This window comes from Cuculus canorus, chromosome 2 (genome assembly GCF_017976375.1).
Source record: "Cuculus canorus isolate bCucCan1 chromosome 2, bCucCan1.pri, whole genome shotgun sequence".
NCBI classification, from domain to species: domain Eukaryota; kingdom Metazoa; phylum Chordata; class Aves; order Cuculiformes; family Cuculidae; genus Cuculus; species Cuculus canorus.
Window position 1 is genome coordinate 20,632,547 of NC_071402.1, and position 22,070 is coordinate 20,654,616.

Below are 22,070 nucleotides of genomic sequence, written 5' to 3' on the forward strand. Positions count from 1 at the left end.
GCCAATAATGTTGTATTCTCAAAGCCATAAAACTATTTCTTGATAAGCTGTAAACTAAGGTATATCAGCAGGCTGGAATCACAAAATTAAATTGCTCACAGTAGTAAATAATTTGCTTATCATAAAAAGGTAATAATTCACAGACAAAAAGATAGGATCAATTTAAACTTGAACAGCAACATATTTGTAGGTATCTTTTAAAGGCTATCTTGTTTTCATGGTTCTTTAGAAATTGCCTAATAATATGAAGAGAACTGAAAGCAAATTATTTCCTGAAAATGTTTGCTTGAATTTTTAAATGAAGTTGCTTCATTATTGCTTGTTCCCTGTTTCTGTTCACTCTCTACAGATATTCAATGGAAGAAGTATTTATGCCTGAAGGTACAATGGGACTAAAAGCATCTGAGCTTACCTCTGCTTTCTTTTCCTGTATAAATTTGATTAAACTGCACAGAATCTTTGAAGGCATCTAACTCCCGAGGAAAGCAGTGGGCACTATATGCAACAGTAGGAAGAGTGCTGAAGTGTTTTAAGACTCTGCATCCTAATCTTAGTTTTCTTCTCCTGTAAAGTGAAGACAACTTCAGACAAGTGATATATTGAAGACAGCAGAGTTTTGTTGCTTCTGTGGCAGAGCTTGTATGGGAACTTGAAGATATATGGATGCAACTCTGCATCCTGAGATGGATTTCTCTCAGTAACAACAGCTAGGTCTCCTTACCAGTCTGTGGTGAAAAATGATGCTAAATTCTCATCTTCAGTCAGTTCAGACTCTACAGGGCTCTTTTCTATAATTTGTCTGGCTTGCTTTTAAACCCATCTCACCTAGAGAGAGAGGAGCTCTGCTATATATTTCATCAGTTATAGTTGCTGCTGCTGGATGATGGGTCTTCCCTCTCCCTTCACTACCCTTCCACAATGAAGAGCATTTCAACTCTGATTCTGAGCAGGGTTTTCTCGGCAGTGTGTTTGGTGTATTTTCTTCATGATGCAGAGCTGTCATCATAGGTCATGATAAGCCCCGAACTCTCATACAGTTGAATTATGAAATTACATATAATCAAATACAGATTCAAGACTCCCTGTTAATTTCATAGGGCTGGTTTACTCAGTTCAACAGAATTTCAGCAGAAAAGACTATGGGTATATATACGAGTCAAACACAAGGAATTGCACTAAAAAAAATGCATAGACTGCTTTCTTTTGATGGCTAGAGACGATCCAGTCTAAAGACTCAGGACTGGTCCATTTCTTAGAACTTCAACACCTGGATTGTACATGAAACTGCATGCTGAGTGAGACATGGTTGCTCATTGCTATTGTTAGAAATGACATGAACTCTAAAAATAGGGAAATCCAGAGCTTTAACCTTTTGTCCAGGTTTTCTGTGATCACTGGCAACATATTATGTTCTGACACAATGTACTTTAACCATGTCTTGAGGAAAAGAAAATTCAGTCTCCTGGGTTGAAAACTGGTTTGATGTCCAGGCCCAGAGAGTGGTGGTAAATAGAGTTAACTCCAGCTGGAGGCCAGTCACAAGTGGAGTTCCTCAGGGCTCAGGACTGGGTCCAGCTGTGTTCAATGTCTTTATCAGTGACCTGGATGAAGGCATTGAGCGCAGCCTTAGCAAGTTTGCGGATGACACTAAGCTGGGTGGAAGTGTGGATCTGCTGGAGGGTAGGGAGGCTCTGCAAAGGGATCTGAACAGGCTGGACCGCTGGGCTGAGACCAATGGCATGAGGTTTAACAAGGCCAAATGCCGGGTCCTGCACTTGGGTCATAACAACCCTATATGGTGCTACAGACTAGGAGAAGTCTGGCCAGAAAGCTGCCTGGAGGAGAAGGACCTGGGGGTGTTGGTTGACAGCCGACTGAACATGAGCCAGCAGTGTGCCCAGGTGGCCAAGAAGGCCAATTGCATCTTGGCTTGTATCAGAAACAGCGTGACCAACAGGTCCAGGGAGGTGATTCTCCCTCTGTACTCAGCACTGGTGAGACCGCACCTTGAGTACTGTGTTCAGTTCTGGGCCCCTCACCACAAGAAGGATGTTGAGACTCTGGAGCGTGTCCAGAGAAGAGCAACGAAGCCGGTGAGGGGGCTGGAGAACAAGTCTTATGAGGAGCGGCTGGGAGAGCTGGGGTTGTTTAGCCTGGAGAAGAGGAGGCTGAGGGGAGACCTTATTGCTCTCTACACCTACCTGAAAGGAGGTTGTGGAGAAGAGGGAGCTGGCCTTTTCTCCGAAGTGACAGGGGACAGGACAAGAGGGAACGGCCTCAAGCTCCGCTAGAGGAGGTTCAGGCTGGATATCAGGAAAAAATTTTTCACAGAAAGGGTCATTGGGAACTGGCACAGGCTGCCCAGGGAGGTGTTTGAGTCACCTTCCTTGGAGGTGTTTAAGGGATGGGTGGACGAGGTGCTGAGTGGCATGGTTTAGGGATTGATAAGAATGGTTGGACTCGATGATCCAGTGGGCCCTTTCCAACATAGTGATTCTATGATTCTTATTGATAAAGGCAGCTGGTTATGCTTTATGATGAAACACAGCTTGTTTTCATTATTCACCACTAACTCTGAGGAGGAAGACAGCCTCTTTCATACACTTACAATTGGATGAAAATGAAATTCCTTGTTTTAAGACATCAAAATATTAAATAATTTATATCAATATCTGACAGGGTAAAGCTATAGATGAAGGATACAGTTCTACATTTGAAATTAAGCATCATAATAAGAATTAAAAAAAAAAGAGTTAATGGCTAACTGGTCTTTCAGAGACTGTTAATATTCCACAGCAGGAGAAAGAAAACAAAAGAATTTTAGATAGTATATAACTATACAGAGAACAATCCATCTGGGGGGGGAGAGGGGGCAGGGAACAAAAAGAAAATGCAAACTTTTAACACTAACATTGGTCACCCCTCAGCTGGTCCTTCATAAATTTAGATTCAGGAAATCACAAGTATTAAGTGAAATGCAGCAATAACCAAAAGCAGCATCAAGGTCCTAGGAACATGAGCAGACTTGTCTCAATATGTCCAAGAGATTAAATCCCAGAACTGTACGGAGTCAAGGGCAAGGAAAAGGGATTTTACAGTTTTCAACATAAGTTTCAAGCCTACTCATTTATTTACTTTCTCCAATTGCTAGTCCTCCTATACACCTTCTGCAATAAATCATCACTCAACTCTGACTTCAAGCACAGGTTTTGAACTTCTGGAAGTCTATGGCAGTCACTGTCACCGAGTCTTGCTGTGCACTGGAGTGCACCTTGTGAGGTATAGAAGACACAGAGAAAATATGGTCCATACTCATCTACCTTAAAACATACTCATGCCTTAAGGGCTCGGCTTTTAGAATTGCCAGTAGGGAGATCAGGCACAGATATACAGGTGTAGTCTTGGCCTGTTATCCTACTATGAATAAAAATTTAAAACCAAGAAGTAATAAATTCTACTCTTACTGCAGTAAAACATTACTAAAGGAAGCAATGCTCAAAGTATGAATCTGACTGGATGACTCAGATTTTATTTAAACTTTTCTTACGATTAACTTTTTGCTGGCAACATCAACACATAACATAAGACACCACTGAATGCTTTCAAGGCAAAATCATTGTACACCCTAAAATTAAATATCATAAATTTACTTATCCTCAGAATAGTTACTATAAAGTTTCACTAGCACTTTGGACAAGTCTGCGGTGTTCTAACTTCAGCTTAAAATAGTGAAAAATTTAGTCTAAATATTTGTTTAACACATTGCCATGCAGCATGTTTTTAATAGTGGTTTAGAACTGTAATCGTGGTAGTTTTCATTGGTGTGTAAGTTCTTGTTGTCGTTTATCTAAACTAAACTATGTAAGCATTAAGTCTGTGGGACTATGACAGGTCCTATGACCTACACCAAGGTCAAGGAATTATTAAACAGTTCTTTGAAATCTGTTTTAATTTCTAAACATTCCTCTGGAATGTAAATCTTTCTTAGTATCACAAATTTCAATACAACTACTTGCAAAGACAGTATAAGAGCAAAAATGCCCAAGCAACTTAATAGTAATTACAGTAATAAACCTAGCAGAGCCCCTTGAAACCAAGACAGTCACAAGCAATTTTGATTTGACAAATTACATTAAATCAATCATAATTCTTTTTACAGTAAAGCAGCATCATTTGGAAGATCACAGAATCAGAGAATGCTTGATGTTGCAAGGAATCCCTAGAGGTCTAGTAGTTCAGCCCTCAAAGATGAGCAAGAGCAGCAGATGCTACTTGATATTAGTCAACTTCAAAAGTTTTCTTCCGTATGCAAAACTCATTGGGATAGTATAAAAATAACTGGAAAACTCCAAATAAATACTAATAGCTCTCTGTCAAGCGGAATGTGCTTGTTAACTGGGTCTACTTTAACCTTACCTGCTATTTTCATTTGTGATTCCAAAACTGGAATAAACAGTTCATCTATGAAATATGAATCCAGTTGTAAAACTGGAATAGAGATTAAAAATCAAACTAATCACAACAAATTGAAAAATTTATCTGAACAAATCAGAGCACAATTTAATAATAGCAAACATGGTGACATATGAAGAAATAGTTCTGTGAATACAGACAGTTATTTAGCAGGAAAGTCTTTGGAAACTTTGGGGACCACATCTAGAATACCAGCCAGGAGCACAACATACAATACATCTGTTTCTTTTAATCAGTGTGAGTAAGCTTACACCAGAATACAAACCCAATTTTGGGCATCACACTTAAAGAAAGATGCGGACCTAGTGCAGGGAATCCAGAAGCTGGCAAAAGAATGATCAGGAATCATTACAACACAAGAAATTTTGGGATGCGACACAATTTAGAAGATTGAGAAGGAATACAGCAGTCTTTGCAAAGAAAGGGTGGGATTTGTCTGTTCTTCACAGTAGTAGAGGCTTGAAGTGATGTGATAGAAGTGGAGGTTAGATTCACAAAAAGTTTCATTTAAGCCAATTAACGCCTGGAACCAATGGCCAAGGCAGAGTGGGGAGTATCTACCACTGGTAGTCTTTAAGAACAAGTAAAACAGGAAATTGAAAAGATGCAGGCAGAGCTGATCCTACTTTAGGTCAAGAGTCCCTATTAGTCTTGCACTCCATGATTGTCCTTCAACAGTTTTTTCACCTTAGTTTCAATGCACTTCTTCCCTGGCCTCACCCCTTAACTCTGTATTTAGCTTTCAAGTCATTTCTAAAGTCTTGGCCACCCTTATACTCAAGAAATTGTAGGGAATGTAATAAGCTGGTGTCATACTCCTATTCTTCATGTGCATTATTCTCTTCTTTCACTTGTATTTTCCTTATATATGAACATGTACGACTCTGTGCAGGCATTCATATGTCACTCTTCAAAAACAAGAAGTTCCCATTCCTGGTTAGCCTTACAAAGGCACAAAAATAAATGTTTTGTAAGACATGCTTCTTAATGACTTGCACCAGTACACCTCACAATGCCATTTCAGAGTTATGATGCAGAGTTATGGTTGTACAGTATATAGAGGCGATACATTTCTTTCTAAAATAGAAGTCTGAGTAAATATCAGACAGCAACACTAACTTACATTATGTCATCGGTTTTGAAGAGCAAATGACCCCACAGATTAATAAGGAATTCTGCCTGGAAGTCAAAGGTATGATATAGTCTTATATTATTAAACAAGACCTAGATATGAACTAACTTACTTCAAACAGCACAGCCTTTAGCAGAGAGGAGAAAAAGGGCAGTGTAACAAGAATCCATATTTATATCTGGTGTAACACCAATGAAGCCAAGAGAATTCCTTGAAGTTCAGTGTGCCTCAAAGTGTCACATGGCAAGTGCTGCTGGCAATCCTGTAAGCCGCAAGGTATGATGGATTGAAAAAGCAATGTCACTTTCCGTTCCTATTTAGGAAACTAAGAAATAAGATATCATAGGACTATATCTGAGAAAATGTCTGTTTACTACTATGTGACAATTGATGTATTGATTCACTAAACAAATTTACAAATTCAAATATGAGACCCTCTGGAATGAAGAAATCACAAAATTTCCTAGCAATTTTACTTCTTCTATACTGTACATACCAAACAGTGCATTAAATAATACCAAACACTAAGTTTTATGTACTTTTTTCTTGAAAAGCAGTCAAGAATTAAATATTTCCTCAAAATCCTAAAACTAGGTTGTTCATCCATCTTATCAAATGAGATTTACTATATTAATCTGCAGACTAGAGATAGCGATTCCCTTATCCTTAGTGCTGACAGCAAACACTATAATGTTCCCAGACCCCCCTGAAGGTACGTTTTAAATAGATGGTCATTAATAGATAATGACTGGGAACAGAGCACGTAAATACCTTTTAAAAAATTAACAAACCTGGATTTCCTTGGATATATGAGCAATAAAAAGAGATCACCTAGCATCTTTTTAGAAAATTAGTCTAAAACTTTCTCATTCATAGTCTTCTCCTGGCTGTACACTCCCTGACAAGGGCCACTATTTACTTGTGATGACAAGGGACCTCTGCTCCGGCCAAAGCTGTCAGCAACTGACAGCACTTCACATTTAGTGGTTTCAGACACTGTGCTCGGTATCTTTAGTCCTGCACTTCCACAAGAACAAGACATTTTCCAACAAACTGAGAAATTAACAGACCTAGGGAAGAGTGACTAAAGGAGCTGTTAATTTCCCACTATTCCCAGTGCAGGTACGTGTCACCATGTTTGCATCATACATCATTCATCCGTTGCGATGAAATGCAACCCTGTGCTTTAAAAAAAGACCTCCGTAACAGCGAGGATACTATATCTTTGTGAGAAATGTTTCACATACTTTCCATGAACACAAACTGCTCCTGCTTCTATTTAAATCCCGCAGCTCTCTTCAGGGGACATTATTCACTACAGGAAGCTCATTCAGTAGGTGCTTAGCATAAGAAGAGGAAAAGCCAGCATGGCAGCAGACAGCGACGTGGCTCCTGAAGAAAAAAAGAGCACTACTCCTGCAAAAAGGGCCGTCCACAAGATCCGAATGGCCAACCTAGTCTTCAGCTTGGCACAAGGTTGGCAGCAGTGGGCATCTGACCACCACTCAAAGCAAGCCCAAGAGCCCTCTGGATGGGTCCCCCCTGAGGAAAACTCATCAGTTGAGACTGTAGAAGAAAGATACTTTCAAAAATGGCCAAGTTCATCAGTCAAGAGGGACCAAGGAAAAGATGATGAAAAATCCTTAGCGAAGGAATCAGTGACAATAAGAGATGCTGAAAAACTTTCAAGGGAATCAGATGAAGCCCTCAAAAAGTTCAACATTAAAAGCAAAGAAGTGACCAAAACAGTCGTAAGCAAAGCCTTCGAACGAGGAGGAGATGTTAGCCTCCTCAGTGAAAGATATGAGAATAACAATGGTAGTTCAGAGGTGACCAAGCTCAAAGAAGAATCAAGTGCTATTGACAAAATTCTTAGTGGCTCATTATCTCCAACCATAAGAAGAAAGTGTTCAAACGTCGTATCACAGCTGACCAAGGGCTGGAAACAAATTGAACAAGAAGACAAAGAGAGGGCTAAGGAAGAACTGCTGCTGAAGTGTCGTGATGACAGCCTGGATGCAGGGGACAGTGGTTATGGGGAACCAGAGTACAAACTCGAGCAAGAAGACAGTGACCAAGAGGTGACGGCTGTGAGGATTAAACGACCTGCACCTTCTTTGTAAGTAAAACATCTTTGCAAAATCATCAGAAACAATTGGCAGATGCTAAGAGAGGTATAGGTTTCCATGAGGAAGATGGGGGATGGGGAAAGTTAGGAATCAGTCAAAACTGAACTATTGAAGAAAATAATAATAATAAAAAAAAAATCCAGTAAACCTTTGACATATCTCCCTATGCTTAATTAATTAGTCAACACCACCTGACAGTCTTGAGTTTTATGTGCTATATACATAATAGACACAGGAATTTACATTTGGGAAATATTAATTATATGCAATTTTTACACTGGATTTACTAGCATCAAAATCACTACTTCTTAAAACTTCGGTTCATATTTCAGAATAGTAATGTTTACCTCATCCAAAGCCTACAACTGATTCATGTGTTTCAGGAAATGTTAAGCCTGAAACAATATGCTTGACAATATTTCCAAATACTTATTTATTATTTTGCTTAGTATAATTGTAAATATTTTCAGGAGCTATTTGAAAAGAATGGACCATATAGACGTTACTTTTAAGTACCTCTTAACAAAGTCAAAGAATTGAAACTTTCGCAGGAGCTGGGACAGCAAACATTAGAAACATTAGATAGCATCCAGACTGCCCCAACATCTCCAAGATTGATTTATATCATGCTATACATTATAAAAAAATTGAAAAAAATACCCCAAACTATTTGAGTCATCAATAAACTCTTCAAATGAAGGTCTTTGGGTGTACTATCATAAGGGGCAGGGAAGGGAAGCACGTTCATTGAGCGTGTGGTGGAAGTAGTTGCTCCTGCATGCAGACTTCCTTATGCCTGTAAATGGTGTGAAGAAAAGGGAAGCAGAATCTGCTACTTACCCTCAGGGTTATTACAGGTTCTACTTAAAATTTTAAATTAAATAACCAATTCATAGCATCAGAGAGTTTTGAATAATACTTCTTTCAGTAAGAGTCTCATGCTTGAAAAATACTACACAACAGCAGGTATATATTAAATTTGGAGCCCAGGCAGACAAGTAGAGTTCAGCCCCAGCTATGCAATCCTTGGGAAGTATCCCAGAAGAGCAGAGGAACAGCAGAAGTTGTTAGAAATTCTCCAGTTTCCTTTCCCAGAGCTCTCCAGCAGAAACACTTTTCCAGAAGACAGCTACAAAGAGTTGTGCTGTGGCCAGACTTGCCAGTGGGCAGATATCAAACTAATTCATCACTCTTTTGTTGGTAAAAGATTAAAAGGTCCATATGTCCAATGCTACAAGGTGGGAAGCTGTAGGCAGCTGTTACAGACACAACACACTGTTTGTTTCAGTTCTCTGTTTTACAAACTTGGTAATTCCCAGGATCAAAGACAGCAGAAAAGAACGTGTAGTTAGGCCTGAACTATTTTTCATGGAAAGGGTCATTGGGCACTGGAACAACAGCTCAGGGAGGTGGTGGAGTCACCATACCTGGAGGTATTTAAAAGACGGGTAGACGAGGTTCTCAGGGACACGGTTTAGTGGCAGACAGGAATGGTTGGACTTGATGATCCAAGAGGTCTTTTCCAACCCGGTGATTCTATGATTCTAAAACCTCACACCTAGCTGTAAAATTGTGATGAAGGCGAGTGAGACCTCTGAGCCAGGGTGCACTGAGCTGTGGCCAAGGCGCAGCCCATGTGGTCTCTGCTCGCTTTGGACAGCTGGAGGTGTAACTTGACCCAAGGCAGAACTCATCTGCCTGAGCCCACAGGGAGCAAAGAGGCTGTCACCAGGACACGGATTCCTACCAGGAGTCAATCCTTGGGGGGTCTGAGGCCCCACTGTTTCTACTCTGTGCTCATCACCCGCACGCATGCAACATGAGCTAAGCACAAGGCAATATGAGATGAGAAGGCTGGGTTTTCACCCACCTAATTAGGTGTGCAAAGAACAAGCAAGGCAGCAGGAATCAGAGAATCGAGGCCAGTATGCTCATATCATATCCTAATCGCTATTTAGGAAATGAAAAACTGAGACTAACACTGATTAAAATGCCAAAAGACTGTGTGATCCCTCAGCAGACAGGTTGCACCATTCCCACTGCTCAAGGTTTATACCTCACTACTAATAAGCATTTACCATGACCAACATTAGGCTACGACCAGCGTAGTAATGGATTTCACCCCTTTGGTACTTTTTGGCTCTGCTATCTGAACACACATGGTTATTTTAACTATTCAGATTGGTGATTAGAATGATGCTTTCCTGTACAGTTAACTAGTAATCTCCTACACAGAGCAAATTGTTACTAGCCAGACTAAAAAAAACCACTTTCCAGTAAACTACAGCTTGAAATGTGGTGGCCCTTGCTTTTGGGAAAGGACATGTGCATTGTCCTCTGACAGAAGTTAGGACCTCCAAAACAAAGATTCCACACATACAGCGGGGAAAGAGGATACAACTGCAGCAGATCTTACCTGTAATAACCTCGATTAAAACAAATTGCTCACATTAAAAAGCTGTAGTAGAAAAAAAAACAGGTATCCTTCTGTTAAACTTTATATGCATTTTCTTCTTATGTCTGATTTTAGTGCTGCTACCTAGGAAAAAAAGCAATTAGCCATATTTACTGAGGTGCAAAGAATTGAAACGACACCCTCTATGTTACTTACAGCTCTCTCTTCCACTGCAATCTGACACAAAATTAATTTTCTGCATTTACAGTCTTGTTATCAGGGCTGTGTTTTTTAACTATCCATTTTTTAAAATTTATTTTATAGCCTCAAAATTCATTATTTCGGCCTGCTACTTTTATGAACCTGTCAGTGTGGCTTAATCTTCTTCAAAAAGGCCATAAGTAAATGGTTGTTAAAGCAAATCTCTCATTTTCCTCTCTGTATTCCAGGAAAAAAAGCATCAGTACCTTCATTATTTCAGGCTGCAATATTTCCCAGAATAAGCTTGCTTCGTTAGCAGAAGGCACATTAACACCTACAGGCCTAGGAAATACGATCTCATTCCTTCTTTGGAGCCAAAGGGGTGCAACAGTGATATGAAACTCAAATGTATTAAAAAAGGGATCCATACTTTTCCCCACAGAAAGGATTGTAAGGAAGGCAGACATCATTCTCCTCAAAGTTCAGAATGCATTTAGGGTCATCAGTCTGGCTAATACAGTAACTTATTTATTTGCTACAGGTAAAGCACTTCTTACAGTGAGTTAATGCTCACAACCTTCATTTGGATCCATAATCCATTGTGTAGGTGCTGTGCAAATGTGAAAAATACGCTTCTATGTGTATACAGTTTACCGTATTATCTTATCATTAAGCTAAATGATAGGGAAAACTGCCCCTCAGTCATCAGAAATGGTTAAATTAGAACATGCATTTTTTTTAAAACAAAAAGATAGCAAAAGTGAGGTTTTTTTCCAAACCCACATGGAGCATGATAAAAGCAAAAAGATAGATAGGACGGTGTTTGTTTTTTTTCCACTGAGAAGACTGGGATAAGAAAGGTTATACTACTATTCAGCTAGAAAAGAGAATTAAAGATTTCAGTAGGAAAAGAAAAGAATACTTACTGGACTGTTAAATAAAGAGACAACTTGCTTTGTGAAACCAAACCCTGTGCCCACAGTTCCTCTGGGCACTATAGTGCCACCAAGAATTGGCATCCTAGTGCACAGACCTGAACTGGGCACATCTCTATCATTCTGATTCTTTCAACAAGCTTAGTAGAAAAAAAAAAAAAAAAAAGGAATGCTCAAACAGCATGGAAACAAAATTTTCTGTGGGTTTTCAGTCCTCTATACTGTTTTGCTAAGTGTATTTTGGCTCTTCTGCATTACTATTAATATTCAGCTGGCATTACTGGGGAGTTTTCAGAACAGCCTTCTGGGGAGTAAAAATATTAGAAAACAAATTACTTTGGCACAGCCACAGCACAACATACTCTGCAGCTGAGCGCTGTAGAGACACAATGACAGGATGTGGACAGCACAGGGACTAGCTCAGACTATCTACATCTCCCCCACAACACGTGGGACCGGCCACTAGGGGAAAGAGTATCAACAGTCTGTCTGCCTGGAGTCATCCACCAATATGATGCTGCTACACGTGCGCACACACACAAGAAATATCAGTAAGGCCTCTGAATGTCTTTCCTCATCCTTTGACCTCGACACAGACCTCAGTAGCCCTGAGTTTCTTTCAGGCTTGTACTCCGCCAGCAGGAATGTGAATTTTGGACTTCAATACTTGCTCAGAACCATATTTCAAACATAAGCATAGGCAGAGCTACTGCCCTCTATTAGATTTTGGTGGTTGTTTTAAACAGCAGTGTTTATTACAGGAGATGGGTTTTTATAAACACTACCCTCTGGTTTTCAGCCAGGAATAGCTGAGGTTCCAGACCATACACTTATAGTTATTGTCATCTATAACGTGGGCAGGCAGATTCCAGGCTCTGCTAGGCTGACAGACATGACTGATAAAGGCAGAGAAAATGCAGGTAATCAGCAACACTGCTTCGCCCCCATAGAGTATTAAGTCAGTCTTGTGCAAAACCTTGTCAAAATGTCAAATCTAGGCTGGAGGGTGGTAATGTAGGTAAGATCAATCCGTGATCAAGGAATTCGCTTTTGAGCGCAAACTGGAACATGCACCAAAAGCCCCCAATTTAGAAGTAGTGAACTCATGCCATCTGGTGGTTAGCATCTCTCTAGACAAACATGGTAAGCAAGTCAACAGAAGAGATTAAGATGAGAACTGTGCAGTTAAATGATGAAATGCAAAGCTCAAATGCACTTTTCTGTTTCTTCCAGCGCAAGCAGGCTTAGCGAAGCACGCACCAAAGCCCACAGGACAGACAGCCCTGTTAACAGCCTGAAGGACAGATGGCAAGAATGGGCCGATCAGCACATCATAACACAGAAGCTGAATCCCTTCAGCGACGAATTTGACCACGAGCTGGCCATGTCCACACGCCTGCACAAAGGAGATGAAGGCTACGGCCGTCCAAAGGAAGGAACCAAAACCGCTGAAAGAGCCAAGAGAGCCGAAGCCCACATCCACCGGGAGATTAGAGACATGTGCTTCATCATTGAATCAATGGCTAAACCACGGCCTGACGGCAAGATCCAGGTCACTTTTGGGGAACTCTTTGAGAGATATGTTCGTATTTCAGATAAGGTTGTTGGGATTCTCATGAGAGCCAGGAAACATGGGTTGGTGGACTTTGAGGGAGAAATGTTATGGCAAGGAAGGGATGATAATGTCATAATTACTTTACTAAAATAAGCATGCTACAAGAAGAGAAACTTGTTTTGGAAAACCTTTCTCCACTTCTTTCTCCTTTAGCGTTTGCACAGTTTGAATGCAAGATTCCCCCTGTTCACCCACACAGAAAAGACAGCAGTTTTCTGAAGATGTATTTTATAACTACTGCATGATAATGCAAGCATGCAGAGGGATTTTTCTCTGTACTGGGAGGGCTTGCACAAAACCTCAGCTAATTACTACATGAAAAATAAAGAGAAAAATCTATATTGAATATAAGCAGCTGAAGATAAAAACCCATAGCAATATAAACAGTTAGAAATTAATCCAAATTTTTACTTGTTCTTACATTCAAGATCTTCCCAACTACTTAAACTGGGATATAAACTATGTCAGATCAGAAACTATTGCATGTCAATATAAACTCAGACCAAGTTTCTGACCTGTGAAAGTGATGTTGTGTACATATATCCAAATTAATTTATTTAAATACATGCAAAAAGCGTTTTACTTAAACATAGACTCAAGGAGTCCACATTAGTTTCCTTTACAAACAGGATATGCAACTACTACTGCAGTATTATCTTTTAGCAACTAGTGATACCACTTTCTTTTACAAATAACATACAAACTAGGAGAAAATCCTTTTTATAAATGGGTTTTTATATTTAATGTATTTATATAACTAATTTATAAGACAGTTTCATATTTAGAGTTATGGATGTTGAAGAGAAGACACACAGAATGTAATGCACAAAGAAGTTTTTAATAGATAGCCACATAGAAAATACCTCCTGTGCAATGTTGTGCAATGTATCATCTGATTTATCTATGTAAATACATATCGAGAAAACAATATGTATCGTATGAAAAACAGTCAGGTACTTGTACTGTTGCGTACAGCAAAAAAGTGACTACAATCAGCACCTTCCATTGAAATGTACCTCCGTGAGAAAAGGTACAGAAACAGTGTTCTTAACTGCAATCAACTGAGGGAAAATGGTGTTTCTCATTACACATAAACATTGGCTTAATTTTACAGCATTTGCCATTAAAACCATCCTGATGTCAGTGAAATAATATATTTCAGACTTAAGTGATGCTGAATAGGAATAAATGCTAGTGAACTAACACTTCCAGGTCTTAAAATTGTATTATGCACAAATCTGAGACCTCAGTATGGTCTACAACACATACTGGATTATATAAATCACCGTACTACTGATGTAAAAATAGCTGTCCTCTAAAATGTGCTTCATGTGAAAAGCATTTGGTTTGGAGCAAGATGCCTGGGCAAGTACTATGTATAATGAAAAAGAAATGTGTTTTTTCCCCCACATATGATTCTTTCAAACTGAAAGAGCGAATATCTTCTTACAGAAGAAAAGGTCTACAAACATCTTGTCTCTGTGATAAAACATGTATTGCTAACTTATTATGAGAGCACAAGTACTTCAGTTTGAAGCTCCAATGAACACATCGACCATATTTTATGTTAGTGATACAAGAACTGATTACTATGTCTATTCTAAGTCTATGTAAATCACTAGCATTTTAGGCAGTTATATGTTGTGAATCTAAGAAAAAAAAAGATTTAAAGAGAGATTCAGTAGGACTTATTTAATGTTTTCTTGATATTTCTCACTACTCAACTCAACCTGCAAAACAAAACTCTAAGCCCGAAATGTACATATCAGAATGTTTACCTGCATATTCTTACCTTATTCTTTATATCTTTATAGAACTACCTTCACAGCTTGTCTTAGGAAATTTTGTTGTCAAAGGAATACATGAACCATAAATAAAGCCCTACATGGATTATTTCTTGCGTTATTCCTCCCACACAGTAGAGAAGAAACACGCATGCATATTCTGTGAAGTAAAACATCATGTTTGGATGACACTAAGCTGGGTGGAAGCGTGGATCTGCTGGAGGGTAGGGAGGCTCTGCAAAGGGATCTGAACAGGCTGGACCACTGGGCCGAGACCAATGGCATGAGGTTTAACAAGGCCAAATGCCGGGTCCTGCACTTGGGGCATAACAACCCTGTGCAGTGCTACAGACTAGGAGAAGTCCGGCTAGAAAACCGCACGGAAGAAAAGGACCTGGGGGTGTTGGTTGACAGCCAACTGAACATGAGTCAGCAGTGTGCCCAGGTGGCCAAGAAGGCCAACGGCATTTTGGCCTGTATCAGAAATGGGGTCACCAGCAGGTCCAGGGAGGTGATTCTCCTTCTGTACTCGGCACTGGTGAGACCGCACCTTGAGTACTGTGTTCAGTTCTGGGCCCCTCACCACAAGAAGGATGTTGAAGCTCTGGAGCGTGTCCAGAGAAGAGCAACGAAGCTGGTGAGGGGGCTGGAGAACAAGTCTTACGAGGAGCGGCTGAAAGAGCTGGAGTTGTTTGGCCTGGAGAAGGCTGAGGGGAGACCTTATTGCTCTCTACACCTACCTGAAAGGAGGTTGTGGAGAAGAGGGAGCTGGGCTCTTCTCCCATGTGACAGGGGACAGGACAAGGGGGAATGGCCTCAAGCTCTGCCAGGGGAGGTTCAGGCTGGACATCAGGAAAAAAATTCTTCAGGAAAAAAATTCTTCAGGTAAAGGGCCATTGGGCACTGGAATTGGCTGCCCTGGGAGGTGGCTGAGTCACCTTCCCTGGAGGCGTTTAAGGGATAGGGAGTGTTAGGACTGGTTGGACCCAATGATCCAGTGGGTCCTTTCCAACCTAGTGATTCTATGATCAATAATTTGTTTCAAAATATATGCATATTTGTCTGTTCATAGGCAGTTTAACTATTCCCCTGTGAGAGCCTCCCTGTCCAAAGCACCAAAACAAGATTTCAGAGTACATGGAAATGAAACAGTTCTTATACAAAATAGCTGTACAAAGAATGCATACTAAAGGCATACAAATGTTAAGTCAATTACGTATTTATGTATTCAGTGACCTGAGACACTAGGAAAGATATTTCTGTGCTGAAACACTCAAAATGTAGTAGATCACCAAGAGATGCATTTCCATATTATGCATGTTTACGGGATGTAGTGAGAGCTTGTGCTTTGATATGAAGTCTACACCATCTACTACTTCACCTTCAGGGAAACATCTGGAATTCAACTAGGCATGCACTGCTTAAGTAGAAATAAAAACCCCCAACCATTTTCCTGGCTTAGATATTGAGCCAATAATTTAGCCTGTAGAAACTGCAGAGGAAATTAAATTTTCCCATTCCTTCCTAACTCTTCAGTAGGAATACAGGAAGGAGTGTCTCTTCTACTTGCTGAGCACTGTTTTGAAAATAGAAATCGCCTCACGACACACAAAGGCAGCAATTGTTGCCAATAATTTTCATTCACATACGACCAACTCTCCCTCATTGCATTCCTGGTGACAAAAAAGGCTGCGCTGGATGGATCACAAGAAGATTTAGCCCTGGCATTTTACTGCTCTTGCCTCATATGATGCAGGGAGGCAGACACCTGACTCGGACTGAATAAACTGCTGACATTCTTAAACGCAGCCATCTTCCCACGGGTTCATTAAGGTAAGTTAAGCACGTTGGAGGCAACAGTTGCTCCTAAAATTAAGGCATATCTGCACTTGAGTTAATGCTGAGATTCATAGAAGCTTCATCCATGTAAACACTTGCAATCAACAGACTGACATTTGACTTCTCTGCAGGCTCCGGTGTGCCCACCAGAAGTCATTGTGGACAAGACTACACTTTAACAGTTTCATATAATACATATACTAATATCAAGGGCAAGAGAGGCAAGGACAGATTAAGCAGCAGGGCAAACTTCTTAGCTGAACTGTAATCCAGTGACAGAGGAGATGGGGAACCTTCCCATTTCTCCTTTATGGAACACAGCGCAGAGAACTAAACTCCAGCAACTTTTATTCAGACATTTTCAGAAGCAGAACAGACTCTACTTCTTGAATCTCAACATTTCATTTAGCTGATGTCTTATTGCATGTTGTACACCCACATATATGTGCATTACACTAACCATATAAGACAAAAACAAGATTATAGGTTTAGAGAGAGGTAACATTAGATCAATTGACATTTGACAATTAACTAGCCTTCAAGCTCACGAACTCTCTTTAAATCTCTTGTTGCCTTTAAATCCTTAATTAGCTGTGTAACAAATGTAATCACGACTATAAATCACAAATCCATAGCTCACTGTTAGATAAATTCTTAAGCCACCCATTCATAGTCGTCCCAATGAAATATTAAAACTTTATGAAACAAAACCCCATTTTTCCATTTCTCAAAACATTTTATTTCTAATTGGATAAGAAAACCACACATGATATAACTAGTGGTTTGTCTCATACTCTCCTCCACTGTTTACCTCTGGTTAGGCAGTACCAAGCAGTCTTCTCAGTGTGAAATGTATTTAGTTTTTGAATAAGAAAAATATTAGATATCAATATAATTTATGATGTATGGTGGTGTTTCAAGTAGATTAAATGTCTTTTTTTTTTTTTACATAAATGCATAAAGGTTTATTCTAGCAAAGCAGGTGGAAAAAGTAAGTATGAATTCATAAAAAACCTGAACAAAAGTACTCCATAAATTAGGCACTCTAACCCTCCTACTACATGGTAACTGTTACTTTCCTGTGAACCAGTGTGACCTCTCACAAATTTAATAAATTTTAATAAATGACTTTCACACCTTTGTATTTTTGTCAAGTCTTAAAATAGTTGCTGCAGTGGCTTGAAGAGAGTGGATATTTCATTGCACATGTATCCCACCCACTGGAAATCAGCTCCCTCCTCCATGGCAGGAATTCCTGTACTGCCAGAGTTTGGTATTACAGGTCATTTTTAAAATAAGGGAAGGCGACAGAAAAAGTAGCTGTAGTCAAAAGAATAATATTTGTGATAAGATGTTCAGTCATCACTGATCACAGGATAAATACAGGCAAGTCCTGTTGCCACAGATACTTCAGCTGCTCCGTACATCTCAACTGAAGTCATTCCTGCCGCCACAGGGCACACACAAAGTGGTTTAGCATTCAACAGCCTGTGTACTGCTAGCAGCATAACTATTACAACAGAAACTCAACGAGGAACACAAAGTACAGCAGAGCTTGAACTGACCTGACAGTGGTGCTGGAGCAGAGAGACCGAGTCCAGCTGAGTGAATGGTGCACACTTGTTGCTGTGCTTGTACAGACCAAAGTGGTCTTACTGACTGTCCCACTGCAGTATCACCACAGTGTAATTCTACTTCATAGTGCAGTAGCAGGTATACTTAAGGTAGAGAAAGAGTTAAGGTTTGTTCCCTTAAAGGAGGGACTGTGTTCCTGTGACAATAGTAAAACACTGTAATGACACGTTCATTTACAAAGAAACAAAATAAAAGTGAGATTTAAGGTTCAAGTCCTGAATGAGGAATACTGGGGAGTATTCAAATCAAGATTATTTTTTTAATCGGAAACTGAGTAGTAAATATTTTTACTCCTTTTCAAAGACTGAATTTTATGTAGACATGCTAACCCCCATACGTAGCATACATAGGTGAGCAGGAGGACACAAGCACAAGCCATATGTGAGAAACCATGCTCTCTGGTAGATTATACAAAAGTAGTTAACTTAAATAGGATTCAGAGATAAAAGATGATCTGGCAAGAATCCCATGTATTCGAGTAGAACATCATTAGTCAATGAATAAATACACGTACTTCATGGTAAGACAATCTTCTGCCACTGAACTCTCAAAAAAGTAGCTCATAAAGCCTTTAGCGTATGTTGAATTTCAACTCTACAATCACAGAAGCAAACCTTGCAAGGAAAGATGGAAAGGTATTACCCAGAAGAAAACTCATATTGAATTGAAGGCAGGAGGTACATCAAGACAGTGGCTTTGATCTATATAATCTTTTGTGTGTAATAGAGAAGTTAAGTATACATTTTGTTAACAGAATTCATGGTCTTTCATTAACAGACATATGTTGCTCTCTGCAGATCCCTTGCACAGCTAGTCACATCACTAAACACTTTAAGTCAAATGTCTTTCTGTTCCCTATCTAATTTAGTACCTACACAAGTGTGATTGCTGTTGTACCATTTACTATGCTGTTCCCAATTTCCTCTTCTTTTTTCCCCATGTGCCTTTCTAAGACTGGTCCAATACACATTCAGCTACTGAAGATTTTCTGTGCTTTTCCATAATCCTTAGAAGTATAATTCTTTGAAACATATATATGTAATATTCTCTGAAGCACTTGAATTAATGGGTTTTGTCAGCAAGGATAATCCCAGATGCATTTTTTTTTCCTTGAAAATAGCTGAAGACAGCATATTTCCCACTTCCCACTGGGCTTTCAAAAACAAAAAAATCCCCAAAAGGATGAACAAATGCATCCTATACATTCAGTAAAGCTACTAAATGAACAGCAATAATCTGCATTTGTGGTTCTAAGTAAACTCCAACTTCTAAATAAACTCCAACTCAAGTTTATTTTTACATATATTTAGTTTTATTTGCTCTACATCACTGTGACCTTATAGTACTTAAAATCCATTACAGGATTTTTTTTGTTGTTGTAATAATCAGTCTTAACTCCACAAAGACAATAATACTGCTGTGGAAGACCAAAGGGAGAAAAGCCATTTCAATTTATTTACAGTTCCTTATTTTGTAAACATTTAGTCTACACATTGTACTAAGTTCTAATAAGGATAAAGAGCTATACATAGAAACAGGAAACAAAGCCCTGTATTTCTATTAATATTGAGCATTAGCATATTATAGATGAAACGCCCGCCCTTTCTCATTACCATAGCAGTAAGCTGTCTTCAAGTAAGTTTTTAAAACTTTCCAGAGATGTAAGTATTTTGAAATAATGTACAACTACATCTACTTAAGCCAACCCATTTGGCTTTTATTCCATTTCTAGAATAATTTAAAGTGCTATAAGCAACCCGTCAATCAACACTTTTCTATAATAACAAAACTACTTTAAACATTAATTTACAAGATAATATACAATGTTCATCTGAAATAGCTGAAATTTCAGCACAAAGTCAGTCACTGTCACACTTAACAGCACTTTTTTTGTTTCGTTTTTTTTGTTATTGTTGTTTTGTTTCTTTTTTTGCAGAACATAGAATAAAAGCTTTGAAACAAACAGTTCTGTTGAGCTGTTATTGCCACAATGGCTTATCAATTTTCCTACAAAAGTGGACAAGATCTACTGGAACTGTATTCTAGCCTGTCATTTTTATTTTTTGAGGTCACATGACAGTAAGTTTGCATATTCCACAAGTCTACTGAATTACAATATTGTCTACCTATAGTACATTATCTCAGTTTAATCAGAGCTGGTGCTAACTGTAAATTTACAACATAGACCCACTCAAAAACATCACAACTATTTTTTCTTTGGACAGGATTAAGCTATATTCTTGGAGTTGATGTGCTACACGGCTACAACAGTATAACAGTATATATCTGACACTTTATACTGAAGAAAGATGCATCTGTTTCTGCACTTTTAATGCCCTACTATAGCTACAAATTGTTCACCAAGTTTGGCTTGCTTTAGCCTTTTAATTTTGTAGAACTATCACATTCGTACATTCCCTTGCTATTTTATAAATCCTCGCCATGTAGCTCAATATTGTCAGTATTTGTCCCAAACCTGCAGATCATTAACAGCATGTGCAAAACACTCTTTAATACAATCAGCATGCAGCTAGATCATGTATTAATTGACTTTTTTCTAAACATGAACAATAGACAAGACAAGTGGCACTGATGACTTTGGATATCTTCTAACTTCACCATATGCATACTGGTATCAGTTAAGAAGGAATGCTAGGCTTCTTGTCTGTTGTGGCACCATATTAATTATCCGATCATTGGTCCAGACCAATCTCTGCTGTACTGCTGCCAAATACCCCCACACAGCTTTCTTATATAGGTTCACAGAGGGCAACTCCATTCATATATAATTTGAATACAAAAATAATAAACTATATTCAGTGAAGCAGCCCCCTAGTAGGATTGCAGAAAGGCAGGTGTGGGAAACCTGGGTGACAACAGCAATAAGGATTAGAAAATTTTGTAGGCTGCAAGGCTCAAAGCAACAAATGTTTATTTTTAGTCCACATTTGTAAAAGTGTCTACAGCTTAGAAAAACTAGGACAGTTTATTACAGAAGTGAAAGCATTAACAAAAGTCTGCTGAAAACTTTAAAAAATAAAAAAATGTAGAACGGTGCATTATATTGCTCCTAGGGATTTTTAGGCTGCACTGATTCATGTCAGGTTTGGGACAATACCCTGTAAAAATAGATAAAGACTCATTCAAAACCCCAGATTTCTATGTCTTGAATAATGAAGTCTTCTCGCTTTGAAAGTGTATGATTCCCAAACGTTTTACATGAATGACTTCTTCCATGGTAGAGATCACCATCGAGCCAAAGAGCAAACTCCCCTCTGCAAGACAGACAATGTATTAAGGCAAATGACTGAGGGACTAAGCATTAAACTTATGAATGTATTTTTCATTCAGAATTCAGAAATGTGGAGGAATTATAAAATTCTTTTTCAACACAACTACCTCATAGCTGTTGATAAATTTGAAGTTGCAATGACTTTTTTTTTTTTTACTATTTACTATTTCTTTAGGAATATCCCTCTTTCAGATATCCTGAAATAACTAGAATTCTTCAGTTTTCATCTCTTTCCTTTTGTATTAAGAAAAAGGCATTAACAGTATTCTTATATGTGATAAGTGAAATATCCCAGAACTTACATGGGGGGGAAACAAGGGTGAGACAATGAAATTTCTGAAGACACTGCCATGTCCTGGGATGATACAGTTTCAATTCAAGCCTTTTCTACTTGTACATAATTTTCAGATTTACATACCCATAGAATCATTTGTCCACTCTAACTATACCAGGACTCACATGTAAGTAGTGTGCAAGGCATCATAACCATGCAGGGCTGAAGCTTGATGCTACACTACGCTAAAGACGAACCTCTTGTTTTAAATTTCCTTAACAGAAGAAGATAAACATCTGACATACTAAATTCTTCTTACTAGCTAACTGTTGAGTCTTGAGCTATCAAACTGAAGTAAATTCCCCA

The 22,070-nt window shown here is 39.0% G+C and overlaps 2 protein-coding genes across 12 annotated transcripts in view; one reads left to right on the top strand and one right to left on the bottom strand.

Moving 5' to 3' along the window:
* The first annotated feature begins 6,898 nt into the window (after positions 1–6,898).
* On the top strand, positions 6,899–14,156 carry ABRA (actin binding Rho activating protein). The gene is made up of 2 exons (XM_009556258.2): positions 6,899–7,724; positions 12,499–14,156. The coding sequence occupies exons 1-2, from the start codon at positions 6,973–6,975 to the stop codon at positions 12,971–12,973; spliced, it is 1,227 nt and encodes a 408-aa protein (XP_009554553.2). The 5' UTR covers positions 6,899–6,972; the 3' UTR covers positions 12,974–14,156.
* Positions 14,157–17,449: 3,293 nt separating this feature from the next.
* The window catches only part of OXR1 (oxidation resistance 1), a 273,264-nt gene continuing 268,643 nt past the window's right edge, over positions 17,450–22,070 (bottom strand). For 5 of the 11 annotated variants that reach the window (XM_054057091.1, XM_054057090.1, XM_009556254.2 and 2 more), the window contains one exon: positions 17,455–21,413. In XM_054057091.1, the coding sequence (XP_053913066.1) occupies positions 21,278–21,413 (136 nt within the window). In that variant the 3' untranslated portion in view covers positions 17,455–21,277. Of the gene's footprint in view, positions 21,414–22,070 lie in introns of all 11 variants that reach the window. The other 6 variants (XM_054057092.1, XM_054057099.1, XM_054057093.1 and 3 more) reach the window with 4 other exon arrangements.